The sequence below is a fragment of the Culex quinquefasciatus genome, chromosome 2, assembly GCF_015732765.1.
Source record: "Culex quinquefasciatus strain JHB chromosome 2, VPISU_Cqui_1.0_pri_paternal, whole genome shotgun sequence".
Taxonomy (NCBI): Eukaryota; Metazoa; Arthropoda; class Insecta; order Diptera; family Culicidae; genus Culex; species Culex quinquefasciatus.
Window position 1 is genome coordinate 107,377,515 of NC_051862.1, and position 16,429 is coordinate 107,393,943.

The window sequence follows — 16,429 nt, forward strand, 5'->3', positions numbered from 1 at the left end:
GTTCCTCCAGCGTGAAACTGTCGTCGTTGAGATCTTCAAACGCTGTCGACTGAAACCCAGAACCGGTATCTCAGCTCCCTGAGTCCCCTGAGCCAGGTTGTCCGGAACACCGACGAGGTGATGGGTATCTGTAAATAGGATTTTATTTATAAGTCTCGTCGATTTCAAGCTATTTCCGTCTTACCTTGTGCACCTCCAACTCGATCTTGTACACCACGTCCAGCGTCAGATTGCCATGAAAGTGGCCTGCCTCTGCCAGCTGGAGTAGGAACTCGAGAATCTGCGTACGACGTATGCTGCCAGTCTGCAAAAGAACCAGAATTAAACCCCTAAAACCTCCAGGTAGATCCGGACCAACTTACGTCAGCTGTTCGCAGAAGCAGTTCAACAGATGTATACTTTGCCGTCGCCATCGCTGGACACGAGATTGCTCATGTCGGGGGAACAGGCAAAACCGGAGAACATGTAGCTTTTGCAGGCAAACAACTTGCCGTTTGGGGAGGTGTGACTGCGGGTATCGTGAGCATCATTGGATCGGCGATGTACTTTATGTCTACCGAAATGTCCCACTCCCAGACGTGCAAGCCTTTGTCGTCGGAGGTCGTCACGATGCTCCGGTTTTCGCCGACGAAGGTTGTCGTGTTGACCGCGCCCGGACGACGGCCGTACTCCTGGATGATGCAGATTCTGCGGGTAAGGTTGGGTCCCACTGTAAGATATAAGGAAATTTGAGGTTTCTTATCCAATTATTTCCAGTTAAATCTACTCACCCAAATGGAGTCCAACGCTTCCACCGTACACAGGGGGAAATCTTTCACGCACTTAAGCCTGACACGACGTCGTCCGTTTCGGTGTCCAACAGCTTAAGGAGAAATCGTACCCGGCCGACACGAGCTTATCGCCGCACTTTTTAAAACTCACGTTACACATGGCCTGTCGGTGGCCCGAGTAGGTTCACAAGCAAGTCCGCTTGTTGTAAACTTCCGATGGTCCGATTTGGGGAACCACCGGATGTCTTGATGTGCAGCACGTACTCTCCTCGCTGCTTCTGGCCATTATCTTTTCGACCTCAGCCCGCTCGGTTCCGTTCGGCCTCGACACAGGTTCCTCATCCTCGTATTTGTCCACGGCGTCTTCTGGCTTGTCGTTTTTCCACATTTTTTTTCTTTCATCTTCCGCCCGATCGGCTTTCGACGAGACAAACACAATCTTCCCGTCCGTGTCGTACGTGGCCTCTCCGAGGGGAACTCCGCTGAAGCGCAGTAGCGTGTTTTCGCCGATTATGACCTGCTCGATCAAATCGCAACGACCGAGACGAACCGAATTGTCAGCTTTTCCTTCATCTTCTCCTTCTCGGCGACCTCCAGCTCGGCAATTTTCGCCATCGAGTACATTTTGATGCTCGATCCAAGAACCTTGATCTTGTCCATGGCCAGCTGCGTGTTGGCGATCAAGATCTTTGCGTTCTCGGTGCGCTTCGGCTTGTGCACACCGGGCTTCTTGTCCAGCAGGAAACCCTCGTCCAGGAACGAATCCTCCAAGCAACCGCCAGTTGCGCTATATCGCGGTCAATTCGCCAGAACACTTCAATCGCATCACGGCATCGACGGTCAGCTTGACAAAGTAGTTTTGTTGGGTCAGAATCTTCGAGCTGAGCGTCGTCCAGGCAATGTTCATTAAATCCTCTCGGAACTTTTCCGCAACCTTCGAATTATTCTGAGCCGCGGCATTCAGCGCCGAACGTGCCGCCTGCGTGGCCGCTCTCCACCCGGCAATAATCGTCTGCGGGTGCAACTTTTGCTCGATCAACTTTTCCGCCTCGCGCAGCAACTCTGACCATCACGGAAGTCGTTCCATCGCTAACCCTGCGTCCTGGTAGCGACTCATGTCCACAAGGGTCTTGGCCGCCGGATTGTTGGGATGCCCCCCACAAACGAGGACAGCCAGGCAAATTCGCCCTTCTCCTCCTCGGCGAACGTTTCGGCAATTCGCTGGGGGAAGGTCACAATCAGGGCAACAGGTGGTGATAAATAGCGCCGGCACTGGAATGAACTCAGTCTAGGCTTTATCTACATCCAAGCGCGTCGATTATCTGCCTGCAAAAACAATACAAAATTAAAATAATCACAACTAAAATCTCACTGCTAAAAAAACATTACCCGAAAACTTTGCTCCTACTTGAGTTTGCGCCAGGATTTTCCGCCAAAATCCTGACTTGATGTTAGAGCCGCCGATCAAACACAACACACCGGGAGTAAAGTTAACTTTTCCGGTCGTCAAAACGTGCGCTCTGTGGACGGTGGAGCCGGCGATCCCACCGGAACAAACTTTTCCGGCCGTTGACAAAAAATCGCAATTTATACTTTGTTTTTTTCTTTCTGTCAAAACTGCTTGAAAAAAAACCAAAACAAATACCGAGTTGCCAAACACGACCAAAAACTGCTCGACGGCAAGGTTGCAAGATGGATTTCCCTGGTTCAAAAGTCGAGCAGACGCTGGTCGCTTTAACTCGCTTTAACGCGCGTTAACTTGCGATAACTTGCTTTAAGGTGGCGTTATGTGAAAACTCGGCACGATGAGTAGCGTTGATGCTTTTCGAGCTCGTTTTTGTGCGTTTTAGTGTGTTATCGCGGAGTGACGTCCCCCTCGCTTGTTTTAGACTTTTCGTAACAATTCCATTCTAAATCTTTTCCGCCAATTTCGCATGTTGTTCCAGGATTCTTAACAACAAGGAATCAGCTGATGTGACAAAACGTCAAACGCGAATTCTGACAATCGCCGATGAAGAAAATAGTACAGAGAAAAAGAAACAGTGTGCGGTCAAAAATGATCGACAAATTTGTTCCTGGTGGCACGTCAGTTCGTCAGTGCTTTTATGCTCGAGATTGTTCATCTACACGTCCTTAAAGTGCCCCATACTTAAAATAAATGAAATTTTGTTTCATTTTCGAGAAAAACGAAAATTAGTGTAAGAGGTCACGGTGGCTCTTACGGCTTTTTGAAAACTTACCCGAGAAATTGTCGAACAGTCAAAATGTCAAAATGTCAAAATGTCAAAATGTCAAAATGTCAAAATGTCAAAATGTCAAAATGTCAAAATGTCAAAATGTCAAAATGTCAAAATGTCAAAATGTCAAAATGTCAAAATGTCAAAATGTCAAAATGTCAAAATGTCAAAATGTCAAAATGTCAAAATGTCAAAATGGCAAAATGGCAAAATGTCAAAATGTCAAAATGTCAAATTGTCAAAATGTCAAAATGTCAAAATGTCAAAATGGCAAAATGGCAAAATGTCAAAAGAAGTGGGAAATGCTTCCATGCACGGACAGGTGAGGAATCACGCACAATCTACGAGAGGGAAACCCGCAAGAAATATTCGAGCTTTTTCAACCACTTTTACACCAACACATGTATACTTTGTTTTCTTGTATTAGTGAACTCATTCATCTTATAGTTTGTTGATGTATTAGTGCGAGTAGCTTGCTTTTGCGCCTGTATGAGTGAGATGTGCCCATGCCCAAAAATGGTTCCCTTCGAGAAATAATAAGAACAAGACGCGTTTCCACACAGCATTATTTATTTCCAAATTATTTTCTTTTCCTGTGTTGGGCATCCTTCAGGGCGGAACATTCAAGAATTGAGAACTTTCGCGGCGCCATCCATGGCTCGGCAACGAGGCTCGAGCTCTCGCACTCCCGAGTTGATTGATGAACCTGAAAAGAACAGAAACAAATTTGTTTAAAAATTTGTTACTCAACACTTTTGTAGCAACCAGCAGCAACTATTCGTACCTGTTTCGAAGAAACAAAATGATTTCACGGCGGAGAACATTGAGGGCCGGTCCAGTTGATTCAGTCCACTAGGAGATGGCTAACTTGTAAAATCTCAGCCAAATTAGCCTTCCGCAGGGCCAGCGGGAAGAGCAGCAAGCTTTTTTCACATTTTCACCAAATTTTCTGCGTTTATTGGCAAATTAACTGATTATAAATGAAAAAGTAGCAGCAGAAACAGAGCGACTTGTTTGAAGCGTGAAAATTTCAAACACAATGAAACGTTAGTTCAAGCTGTCAACCGTCCAGCAAGACGAGCACCAAAGTTCTTCGAATATATAAGGTGTGTCTGATTTGTCACAATAAATGGGTAGTAAAGTTACCTAATATCGAAACAATTTGGCAATGCAGAAATGTAATTACATTTGAAAAATGCTGAAATAATTACGCAAATTTTTAACTACTCAGGAACACGAAAACAAATTACGATTTCTGTAATAACGTTTTCAAGTCAAACAGAAATTCGTCATACCTTTTGATTCCTAAATTTATGGTCGAGTATTACTGTTCTTTATGGATAAGTATTGTAATATGATGCCTAAAGTATATTGTAATGATTTTTAATAAAATGTGACAACTTTCAAAATTACCAAAAGATATCTGTGGTAGGTTTAGTAATTATCTTGACATTATTATTTTTGTAACTTCAAACTTTTATGCTCGAGATTGTTCATCTACACGTCCTTAAAGTGCCCCATACTTAAAATAAATGAAATTTTGTTTCATTTTCGAGAAAAACGAAAATTAGTGTAAGAGGCAAGGGGGTTGACACTCGATCATTCAGGAATCATTCCAGTTTAATTCCAGAATGATTGGAATGATGAGAATGTTTTGCTCTATAATATGAGTTTTCCAGATTAGCGTGTAAACGTAAAAAAATCAAAATAAAGCAAAATGTTTTCATCCCATGTTGTTATACGATCGTGTTTCGTTTGCGGCAAGCGAAAGCCCCTGCGGATCTCACGAAATTTACGGGTGGAAAAGGACGTTTAAAAAAAACAGCCAGTGACGAGCTGATAACCAGCCTCTTTTCGCGGCCACCTTCAACAAGACTATCGTTTTCACCAGGAGACGGCCGTGGCGGAAGTCTGTCTCAAGGTGAACAAATTCGGCGAGGTCCCCCCCCCCGACTCTGGGACCTCGAAACGGTGACCGGGGAATCCGCTGGCTCTGATGGAGAAGTGGAGATGACCCGGCTAGGATGGCAGTGTAACCGGCAAGGAACAGATCGCGGACGTGGAATCCGAACAAGCCGCATGATGCTTGGAACACGATTCCGGCCGAACTGGTCAAACGTTACGATATTCAATTCAAGGCTCCGAGCGTATCGCAGGCGTTTTCGACCCGGGAGGTAAAGGCGGATTGCATCGGCAAGTTGGTCACGGTTCGAGGAATCGTTACCCTTTGCACCAAGGTAAAGCCCATGATGACGGTGGCCACTTATACATGTGACCGTTTGACGCCGGAGATTTATGGCCATTTGGACGTGAAGAAGGTGCAGCTGTTTCTACTGGTTGGTCTATCAATGCCCGAACGGCACGAAACATCAACATCTGCCTGATAGGAGATCTCGGAGATTCTTGCCGCTGCCAATCCTGCGTACGGCCGTTACAACTCACGGCACACCATCTAGCAGAACATCCAACTGCGAGCCGCTTTGCTTGCTCATCCTAGACAATCCGGACCGCATGTCGCTGATCCGCGGGTACAACGCACTGTGCAAGCGTAAAGTGCCGGTCATCCCGCCGGAACTGTCCGAGTACATTGTAAACGCTTAGGAGGCCCTCCATCTGTTGGAAATATTCAAGGACTCGCTGAACCAAACCGAGTAGTAAAGACCACTTAGTAAGTTACTTTATAAATGACTCAAATTACGCCCGTACCAACAAATCTTTCTTTTCTCACAGCACCCAAAACACGTCGGACAAGATCTTTCCGCTGACGCGAGAGTTGGTCGGTGCGAGCGAAACGGTCAAGATCTCAGACGTGATGAAGCGCTGCACGACTAAGCTGGGCCAGGAGGACGCCTGCATCGAGGAGTAAGAGGAGCTAAACGTATGGCAGGAAAACGACCGAAGGCGGACGAAAATTACCTTTGTCTAAACGGGAATTGTGTGCGTGTTTTTACCTTTTCTAGATTTTTTATTTATTAGTTATCAGTTAGCGATTAAATGCAGTTTATGTGTATTCGAATATTTTGTCACCTGAATTGAACTTTTGGGTTTTTGGCAACAAATAAAATCAGTCCATCAGTGCAGGAAGAATATTCGATAGAACCTGGTACCAACGTCCGCCGGGTTGATGGGCCACCTCGTCGGCAGGTTGACGACCTGAATCCTACAATCATCGACGAATTCCTGCCTGTTGGACTCCTCCCACTGAGAATTTTGGCTCGAGCCTCGACTCGATCTGGCTCGAGATCGAGCCTGAATCAAGTCAAGGCTCGAGCCAAAATTCTCAGTGGGCTGCAGCGGGTGCACGCGATAAAACTAGGATCACAAACGAGGCCGATCTTTATTGTAATTAAGCAAACAAAACACTGAGCGCAGCTCCTTTCGTCACAGCCGCAGCAACTTTTTTTTCAGGATCGTCCGGTTCCATCGCTGGGAAGAGCAGATGTTTTTGTTGTCGGTCAGCTGATCGATTCTCATGCCCTAGCCGCCGGTCGATGGAAGACCGTACCTCAGGGCGTTGCAGAAGTTCTCGTCCTCCAGCTGAGTCTCGTCATCGCCGGTTGCTGTGTCGGCAGCCTGTTGCTCGAATCGCTAGCGCTAGACGGCCGGATCGTTTAACTCGATGGCCGGTAGTGTTGCGAGCGGGGACATGATCTAAGGGTGGCCGCAGATGAAGGTCGGGCTGATGCAATAGTCGTCGACGAGTTTGCCCAGAGGTGAGTAGATGGGGCAGAGTTCGCTCAGAAATTTGTTCGCCTCTGGCGTGTGAGCTTATCCACGGCTGGAAACTTGACCTTGAGGATCTTTCCAGGGCGCATCTTTCATGGAAAGTGTGACAAAAGTCGACTCACTCTCGTACAACTTGGCCCACACAAATCTTTCCATCAGATCGCGTGAATCCTTCTTGCCACCGACAGCGACCTACACTCCAGCACGTCCCCGTCCTTCAAACCGCAAACTTTTCGATAAATGCCTCCAGCAAGCTGCTGACTTAAAACTTGTGCGGATAACGGTGCACTTTCGGGGTCTTTCGGGGTTCATTCGACGAGATTTACTTTTCGTTGATTTTCGGGGCATCGCTGGCCGCGGGTTAGGCCTTATCCTTATTTCCCTCCTGTGAACGGAAAAGGATGAAAAATGAGCTTGTGTGGAAATGCACCGGAAAAGGCACGAATTCGAAACTCACTTTTCTTTGTTTCCAGATCAAGTTGCGTGAATTAGCAGACCGCCCTCCACATCGGTGCTGAAACCTTCAGGTAGTATTCAGGTTGGTTGGGCAACTGGTGCCCTCGAAGTATTCCGGCGATTTTAACAGCATACACCAGATTAATACCAAACCTGGACGAATCTGCCATCATGACCGTGTTTAAGGTTGGAGACCTGGTACAGTTGCAGGACCTGAGGGAAACATAAACCGATTAGATTAAGTTCCACTGAACGGATTTGTTAACAAACTCACCCAGGTTTCACGAAATCCCTTCCAACAAAAGGAACAGATCTGATCATTGAGTTCCGTCGTGATCCAGGTGCTCGTCGGTGACACTGCCGTTGAAGTGGCAGAAGCACCGTGTCGTACTCCCGGAGTATGACCACTACGTACTTCCTCGCTGAATTGTTTATCACGAGACGGTCTTTCATCTGGACCGTCTCCGAGTTGTGGTGGTGATCATGTTGATGGTGGCCGCCACCCAGTCAAATCAATCCGAATTCTGAAACGGAATCTAATTAGAATCTTATTCAAATTCCGTTTCAAACGCAACAACCGGTTCGATCACGGAACCGGTTGTTGCGTTTGAAACGGAATTTGTATACGATTCTAATTAGATTCCGTTTCAGGATTCGGATTGATTTGACTGGGCAGGAGCGGCCTTTTTTACTACGCTCTGATTGTGTTCGAGTGCCGTCTAGTTTTGAGGTTAAGGTTGCAGCATAAAGTACGGCGACAAGTGAAAAAAAACAACTCCCGGATGCTGGCGTCCAACTTCCAGTTCAGTTCCCTATTCTCCACCGAACTCTCCAAATCTGTCGACGCCTTTGCAAACAACGTGTCCTCAAACCGGATTCAACTGGACCAGGTCGCGTTTTCCGCGGATTGTTTTCAAACACCAAAAGTCTAATCGTGTCCAGGCGAGCCGCTGTTTTATCGTCGTGACCGTGGCGGCGAAAAATTGCGTTGGCTTGTTACTGGCTTCCGTTCTACTGGCAAATTCCGTGAGGTCCGCATCCGGATTGCGGGTACGCGTTTGGAAGCAATTCGGCGTAGCTTCCACTTGCCACAAGCGGCGACGTTTACGTTGATGTTTACTTTTTTTCGAGAACATGACAGCTCTTGCTGGTTAACACGCTTAAACAAAATTAAATGGAAACGGAATAATTCTGCGTATGGCCAGCATCATTCCAGAATTATTCTGGAATGAACAGAATAATCTGAATGAAAATATTTGATGTGTCAACCCCCTTGCACAAACCACTAGCCAAAACTACGTTGCACTACCCGTCACGCCCACACACAACATCATCCTGTCAACCGCGCTCATTCGTATTAAAGACCGCTTCGGAACCGCTAGCGCGTGCGCTTCTTGACTCGTGCTCACAGCACTGTCTGATGACTAGAGATTTCTCGCGACGACTCAAATTCGAGCGACAATCGTCGTATTTGCCGATCCAAGGGATCGGAACGTCGCGTTGCGTGTCGACGCAGCTCGTGCGTGCAGATGTCGGTCCGCGTTCCGATCAGAATTCAGCGTACGAGTCGGAGATGCAGTTCCACGTCCTGCCCAAGCTCAACATCTCGTTGCCGACGTCGTACATCGACCCGTCTACAATTCAGCTGCCCGACTGGATGTTCCTGGCTGATCCGGAGTTCCACAAAACCGGTCCAGTGGACGTCATTATCGGTGCCGAGTTTTACATGGACTTGCTGACGGACGAACGTGTGAAACCAGCTGCAGACGGTCCCACGCTGCACAACACGGTGTTCGGTTGGATCATTTCCGGCCGGCTTCCCGGCAGCGTTCCAGAATCGACGTCTCTCGTATCCGTCGCGGCAATCGACGAGCTGCTGACCAGATTTTGGGAACTGGAAACGTGCCGCACCAAGAGCACGCACTCGATCGAAGAATCCACGTGCGAGCAGCTGTTCGAGGAGACGACGGTTCGTGACGAAACTGGCAGATTTGTTGTGACGCTGCCCAAGAAAAAGTATGCTGTCCAGCGTCTCGGTGAGTCCAGATCAACAGCCATCAAACGCTTCCTGGGACTGGAGAAGCGGCTGTCAGCGAATCCAGATCTGAAACAACAGTACAGTGATTTTATTCACGAGTACGAAGCCATGGGACACATGAAACGGGTTGCCGGCGACACGGCCGGGGGAGAGTTAGCGTATTACCTACCACACCACTGCGTCTTGAGGCCGGACAGCACCACTACGAAGTTGCCATCGTCGCTGACATCGCCAAGATGTACCGTATGATTCGCGTCCAGCCTGACGACCAGAGACTACAGAGGATTGTTTGGAGAGACAATGTGGACGAACCCATCCGAGTCTACGAGCTGACCACTGTCACGTACGGAACGGCGTCAGCGCCGTATTTAGCGACCAAGTGCTTGCAAAAACTCGGTGAGATCGGAGAAAAGACGCACCCATCCGCTGCCAAGGTCCTCAAACGTGACTTCTACGTTGACGACATGTTGGCAGGTGCGCACACGGTCACAGAAGGAAAAGAGCTAGTCGCCGAAATGGTCGATCTGATGGAATCTGGTGGATTCTCGTTGCGAAAGTGGCACTCAAACTCCCGAGACATCCTGCTTGACGTCCCGGAACATCTTCGCGACGAGCGGACCATGCTAGAACTGGACACGTCTGACGCAACCGTCAAGACGCTCGGGCTCGTCTGGGAGCCCAGTACGGACAGTTTCCGTTTCAGATCGCCAAAGTGGAACGACGTTGCCGTGATCACGAAGCGTGTCGTGGCCTCAGACATGGCCATGATCTTCGACCCGTACGGGTTGATCGGTCCTGTCGTCGTCCAAGCGAAAATCTTCGTGCAGAAGCTGTGGCACATGGAACTGGACTGGGACGCCGCTCTGCCAGAAGATCTGCAGGAGTACTGGCGTGAATACCGCAGAAATCTAGCCGGTCTAGACAGCCTGTCGATACCCCGCTGGATTGGCACAGGTGCAGATGACCAGAATGTGCAGCTTCACGGGTTCTGCGACGCTTCAGTCAACGCTTACGGTGCGTGCATCTACATCCGAACCGTTTCGGCCAACGGCGACGTAACCGTCCGCTTGCTGGCCTCCAAATCTCGCATCGCACCGCTCGAGAACCTGAAGAAGAAGAAGCGTAAGCAGTCGATTCCCCGCTTGGAACTGGCGTCCGCTCTGCTGCTGGCGCATCTGTACGAGAAGGTGGCCAACGCCATCAACTTCCGAGGCAAAGCGTTTTTCTGGACGGATTCCATGATCGTACGCTGCTGGCTTGCGTCACTGCCGTCCAGATGGAACCAGTTCGTGGCCAACCGTGTGTCCGAGATTCAACATCTGACGGAGAGCGGATCTTGGGACCATGTGCCCGGAATAGAGAACCCAGCTGACATCATTTCTCGCGGCATGACACCGATGCAGCTGCAGTACTCAAAGCTTTGGTTCAACGGACCCGATTGGCTGAGTCTTGACCACCAGCATTGGCCGCACGCTCAAGTGCCGAACGCAGCAGACTTCGACCACGAAGAACTGGAGGAACACAACGCTGTCGCTGCAGTTGCACGTGACACCGAGCCCTGCAGACTGTTTACAGTGAATTCGTCGTACACCGTGACAATACGGACGACCGCTGTAATCTGCCGCTTCTGTTTCAACAGCCGTGCGGCGAACAAGCACTGTCGCAGAGTTGGTCCGTTGACGGCTGGAGAGCTCGAGGTCGCTTTGAAGAAGCTGGTGCGCCTCGCTCAACGAGAATGCTTCCCGGAAGAGTACGATGCTTTGTCCAGAGATCGCGCGATTCCAAGCAACACCCGCATCGCTGCGCTGAACCCAAGAATCATCGATGGAATCCTGTGCGTCGGCGGCCGGTTGCAGCACGCCGCAGTCTCGGACAATCGGAAGCATCCGTACATTCTCGACCATCGTCATCCGTTCATGAAGCTTATCGTCACACATTATCACGAGTCCATGTTTCACGCTGGACAACAACTGTTGATCTCTGCTGTGCGTGAGCGGTTCTGGCCGATCAACATCCGCAACCTCGTTCGCGAGGTGATCCACAAGTGTGTCGATTGCTTCCGTGTCAAGCCGAAGGTTCTGGACCAGCTCATGGCGGATCTGCCGCCCGAACGAGTCACTCCGTGTACACCGTTCGCACGAGTCGGAGTTGACTACTGCGGACCTTTTCAGGTCGCGTACCCGCAGCGCCGAGCTCGCCCAGTGAAGTGCTTCGTTGCCATCTTCGTCTGCCTGGTCACCAAAGCTGTTCACCTAGAACTAGCAGCAGACCTAACGACGCAGGCATTTCTGGCGGCCCTCAAACGGTTCACTGCCCGGCGTGGCAAACCGAAGCTGGTCATGTGCGACAACGCCAAGAACTTCGTCGGCGCAAGACGTGAGCTGAGCGAACTCGTTAAGCTGTTCCTAAGTCAGCAGTTCGAAGAGGAGATCATCCGCGAAACAGCGAACGACAGCATCGAATTTAAGTTCATTCCCGCTCGCTCGCCGAACTTCGGCGGCCTCTGGGAGTCCGCAGTGAAGAGCTTCAAGTTGCTGTTCAAACGTACGATCGGGCTGCACACCCTGCTGTACGACGAGTTCCAGACTGTGCTGGTTCAGATCGAAGCGATCCTCAACTCGCGACCGCTCACGCCGCTCAGCAACGACCCCGCAGACTTCGAAGCGCTCACCCCAGGACACTTCCTGATCCAGCGTCCACTCACTGCGATTCCTGAGCCAAACCTCGACCACATTCCCGAGAACAGATTGTCGGCCTGGCAAACTGTCCAGCGGTACACGCAGCAGCTCTGGAAGAAGTGGTCCAACCTCTACCTGTCGGACCTGCACAACCGCACGAAGTGGACTAAGCAGAAAGACAACGTTGCTGGCGGAACCATGGTCCTGCTGAAGGACGAGAACCTCCCGCCGTTGAAGTGGCAGCTCGGACGCGTTTCCGATATCCACCCGGGAGCTGACGGCAACATCCGTGTCGTCACGGTGCGCACAAAGGACGGTAGCTATCAGCGTGCGATCTCTAAGATCTGCATTCTGCCGATCCGTGACAACCTTTCTACCGCGCAAGGGGAGAACTAGGACTCCTCCAACGGCGGAGGTCGGAAGGCCTCCGCACACCAGTTAAGTTATGTGTTGTTTTGAATTTCAAAAAGTTCACCGAATCTTTTTCCTCCATAGTCGCCACCCTGTCTGCGCCCAGACCTGCGGGTCGTTCTGCGCTCAGAGGCCGTTCAAAAGATCGGAACTTTCGAAATGCTTTAAGGTAACCTGTTTTGTTTCGGTGGTGGTTTTGCACGAAGGATGTTTGCTTGCGATTTCGCTGGACAATTTCCAGCACAGCACGGTTACGGATTAACATAAATCAGCTGCGCCCAGCGCCATTTCAGTCGCAAGACCGCTCCCAATTCTGAACCCAGCTAAATCCATTCCACGTTTGGAACTCTTCGAGGTACACGCACACGATGACAACAGCGGAGGAGACGTCCTCCCGGTCCCATCTGCCACGACCAGCAGCGAGCTTGGCCAGCTCGTTCCCAATCGCAGCCCGATGGAGCCAACCCCCGTCATCGCAGCATCGTACACCCGGAGAACCATCGTGTCGGTAACCGCTGAGGGTCAACAGCGACGCCAGGAGGCGTCGGGGGAGGCCACGGAGGTCTCCCCCAGTTCAGGCAAGTCGTTTTTGAATATAATTTTTCCGATTAAAAAGCACCCTCTCATCTGATTAGGGAGACTCGCATCGACGCCGACGACGGCGTCACCGATCGCATCAGATAGCAGAGCAGCAGATCACGCACGGCGCCACCCACGCACGGTGGCTTTGCGTTCAGCAGATCAGCGCACAGATCAACAGCAGCAAGCAAGCAGACAGACGAACCGACAACCGACGTCGGCGGCACGCCGTCGAACAACAACCGCAGCACATCAAAGCATCCACCCCCGCGACAAACAGAAGATCATCCGATCGAGCCAAGCAGCAGCATTTCAAATGTACACCAGCAGACGGTAGCAAATCAAGCACATCCCAGTTCCAGCTCAAGTTCAAGGTCGACCTGCTGTCGATCGACGCCATCATGAAACAGCACCTGAAAGAACGACAAAATCAGCGTTTTGCAGCGCACCACGACACCAATCAACCCCAAAAGTGTCGCCAGCAGCAGCGCGGCATCCTGATTGATGGTCCAAGGTCCAGTCCTGTCCAGAAAGCAGCAAATCCGTGGCGAAATCGATGCATTTTCGACTGCAGCGAAATGCACGATGTTTACAGTCCAGCAGAAGAACAATATCTATTGTCCGTGTTCGATCGACGGCCGCAGCCGCGATCGTAGTACATAAGCAAACAAAAATCTGACTTGACCTAGGGTAACAATAGATACAGTAGAAGTAGTATATAAGAGACGAAGATAAGAATCAAAACAGACGAGAAGAATGTTTGAATCCGAGTGATTCCAAGGCGGCCGGTATGATCGCGCGAGAGATCAAATTCCAAATTCTACCAGCCTAAATGTGATCCACAAATAAATGTTTTTCCGTCCCTGTCTGTCCCTGAAGTGAGCAGAGTGAGCAGAGGTGATCCTCGCTCTTTTAGATCTCTCCCCGGCTCGCTTCTCATGTACTGTCCCTTTTAGAGTATAGTCTTAAATAAACCGTTGACTACGCCAGACAGCTACGCGTTTAAGAATAAATTGTGTAGTTTCTGTTCGCGCAATAAATTGTTTTAATCAGTGCTAAACGGTTTATGATTAGTGTCCGAAATCCCCGAACCGACCACACGCGCGAACACTTCCCTACAACAAATTGCGGTATATTTTGCCTTTGACGATTATTAAAAGTTTATGTCAGATTCCGAAACCTCCAAAAAGTGCAACGATGTCTAAAAGAAAAGCCTTAAAAATAGAGATTGTTGAGCTAGCAAGTTTTATATCTGGAATCAAATTGCCTTCAAATGGACAAGCAGTTGGTCGGATGATATTTAGAGTAAAAATAAATTAATTTGTATTACCTGAAGATTTTTTTTTAATAATTGAATCATTCTCTCAATGAGCATAAACGAACAATTGCTAAACCCTGTTCATTTGCTTCAATTTTTTAAATGAGCCTAAGCCAAGGCCTAAGCTGTCTTTTAATCAAATTTTTTTTTTCAGTGCACTTTTTTTAAATTTTGACATAATCTAAGAATTTATATGCTAAATATATCTCAAAACAAACCTGCTATTTTAGTTGAAAATTATAATAAACATGCCAGGAACGCGCAGCGCAGCGGATAGCAAACGAAACGACGACGACAAAAGTCCAAGCAGAGAAACAGCGCGCGCTTGTAGGTAAACAGAACGCGTCGTTACCACGAAACTTACTTTTTATTCTCTTGTTAGTATTCTTCAGGGGGCAACCATAAATTGACCCGAGCAGGGGTAAATAACACGGGAATACCAAATTTTGGTATTACTTGGGCAAATAACAGCGACCAAAATGTGCCCTTGGTTGCCCAGTAATAGATGGTAAAATACCATGAAATCATACCAAAAGCTTGTATGTGGAAGGGCACAACAATACCAAACCATGTTATTCCAAAGGTAAAATAATACCACAAAATAAAATCATTTCAATACCAAGTTGGGGTCTTCTGGATTTTTGAACATTGCTTGAATACCAAAACTTGGTATTGTCATGGTTTTAATTTTAGGTATTCCGCGCCCTTGGAAAATCATATTTTGGTATTCCTGTGGTCTTCCACAAACATGATATTGGTATGATTTCATGGTATTTTACCATCTATTACTGGGCAACCAAGAGCACATTTTGGTCGCTGGTATTTGCACAAGTAATACCAAAATTTGCTATTTTCATACCATTTTTAGTGCAGCAGTTGTAGTTAGTGAAAAAACGTAAATGATCCTTATGCAACACCCAAATCTACTCACCTGATGATTCCATGTTGTTTTTAGTGATATTCTTCACCACACCGAATGCATTTGTCATTTTTTTTTTTTGAAATTAAATATGTCTTTATTGAACTTTCTTATAATAATTACATTTCTTTTACATGCTAAGTGGTATGGCCTAATGCTCTTCATCTTTGTTATATTTTTCGTTTTATTATTAACTGATCATATTTATTTTATTTACTTCAAATTGTTTTACATAATTGCATTGAATTGAATACACTTGGGTAAAAAAGAAAAAAAATCACTTTAACAACTAATCCTAACTTAAAACTAAAAAAATAGATCCATTGAAATATTCAAAATCACTAGAACGAGTAAACTACGAACTGTATTTTAAGATGAATGCTCCAAGAGTTCTTACTTGTTCCTGGCGAGTTTTGCAACCACGAAGTGTTGTTGTCATCTCGATGAAAATGTTCAAAAGTTCTTGTGGTGAAAACAGGTCACTACTGCCTTCACCCGTTGATGCTGATTGGTTTTCCCTCGGTTGCTGACTGAAGCCTGGAGGTGTTGTATTCTCTGCAACTCTTTGCCGCTGATTCAACGGCAATGGCTGCAGATTTGGAACCACTCGAACAGATCCTGCTCCAGGTGACGCCAAAGCAGGAAAATCCAAATCCGTGTATGCTGGTGGTGTTTTGCGACGATTTGGTTGGTGTCTCGTCGTCGCTTGCTGGCGAATTTTTACAAACTCAGCACGTTTTGGGCAGCTCCGATTCTTGGTAGAATGGTCGCCACCGCAATTGAAGCATTTCGCTTCGATGTTCTCGTTGATTGTTTCGCAAGCTTGAGTTTTGTGCTCACCTCCGCAGGTTGCACAACGACTCTTGATGAAACATTTCCTTCCACCATGTCCAAACTGCAAACAGTTCGAACACTGTGTCACGTCACGGTGCACTGGACGATAACGTTCCCAAGTCACGATGATGTTGAAAATTGCCCGAACTGCTTTCAGCTCAGACGGCGTTGTCGATCCTTTCTCGAAATGAACCAGGTACAGTTGATCACGATACTTGATGTCCTTGTTGTGTCTCGTCATCTTGAAGACTTCGATCACGTTCAACTTAAGATTTTTTAGCTCTTCTTTCAGCACACTCACATCCATGTCGAACAGGCCACGGAGGACCTGTTTCATGGGGCGTTTACCTGGATCGTCATGGCTGTAGTATTCAATCTTGGTGTTGTTCAGGAAATCCCGAACGTAGTTGTAATCCTTTCTGGTAGGTAGCAGAATTTTGAGTCCATCAGCACACAAGCGAAT

At 48.1% G+C, this 16,429-nt stretch overlaps 3 protein-coding genes, 1 long non-coding RNA gene and 1 pseudogene across 5 annotated transcripts; 2 read left to right on the forward strand and 3 right to left on the reverse strand.

The window, feature by feature from the left end:
- Positions 1-431: 431 nt before the first annotated feature.
- On the reverse strand, positions 432-3,443 carry LOC119766187 (annotated as a pseudogene).
- Positions 3,444-3,556: 113 nt separating this feature from the next.
- Positions 3,557-4,063, reverse strand: LOC119766806. The gene is made up of 2 exons (XR_005277144.1): positions 3,792-4,063; positions 3,557-3,713 (listed from the first exon to the last, which is right to left on the reverse strand). It is a non-coding gene; the product is annotated as an uncharacterized LOC119766806 (long non-coding RNA).
- A 2,457-nt stretch (positions 4,064-6,520) lies between these two features.
- Positions 6,521-7,657, reverse strand: LOC119766802. 2 transcript variants are annotated; one of them, XR_005277141.1, is made up of 3 exons: positions 7,464-7,657; positions 7,191-7,402; positions 6,521-7,118 (listed from the first exon to the last, which is right to left on the reverse strand). XR_005277141.1 is itself a non-coding variant. In XM_038252665.1 (2 exons), the coding sequence occupies exons 1-2, from the start codon at positions 7,640-7,642 to the stop codon at positions 7,222-7,224; spliced, it is 360 nt and encodes a 119-aa protein (XP_038108593.1). In that variant the 5' UTR covers positions 7,643-7,657; the 3' UTR covers positions 7,173-7,221. The 2 variants fall into 2 exon arrangements, 1 of the variants encoding a protein (XP_038108593.1); XM_038252665.1 differs by lacking the exon at positions 6,521-7,118 and having other exon boundaries at positions 7,173-7,402.
- A 952-nt stretch (positions 7,658-8,609) lies between these two features.
- Positions 8,610-9,476, forward strand: LOC119766188. Its single transcript, XM_038250619.1, has one exon. It carries the CDS (start codon positions 8,610-8,612, stop codon positions 9,474-9,476), a length of 867 nt encoding a protein of 288 aa, XP_038106547.1.
- LOC119766189 lies at positions 9,473-12,301 on the forward strand. Its single transcript, XM_038250620.1, has one exon. It carries the CDS (start codon positions 9,473-9,475, stop codon positions 12,299-12,301), a length of 2,829 nt encoding a protein of 942 aa, XP_038106548.1.
- The last annotated feature ends 4,128 nt before the right edge of the window (positions 12,302-16,429 follow it).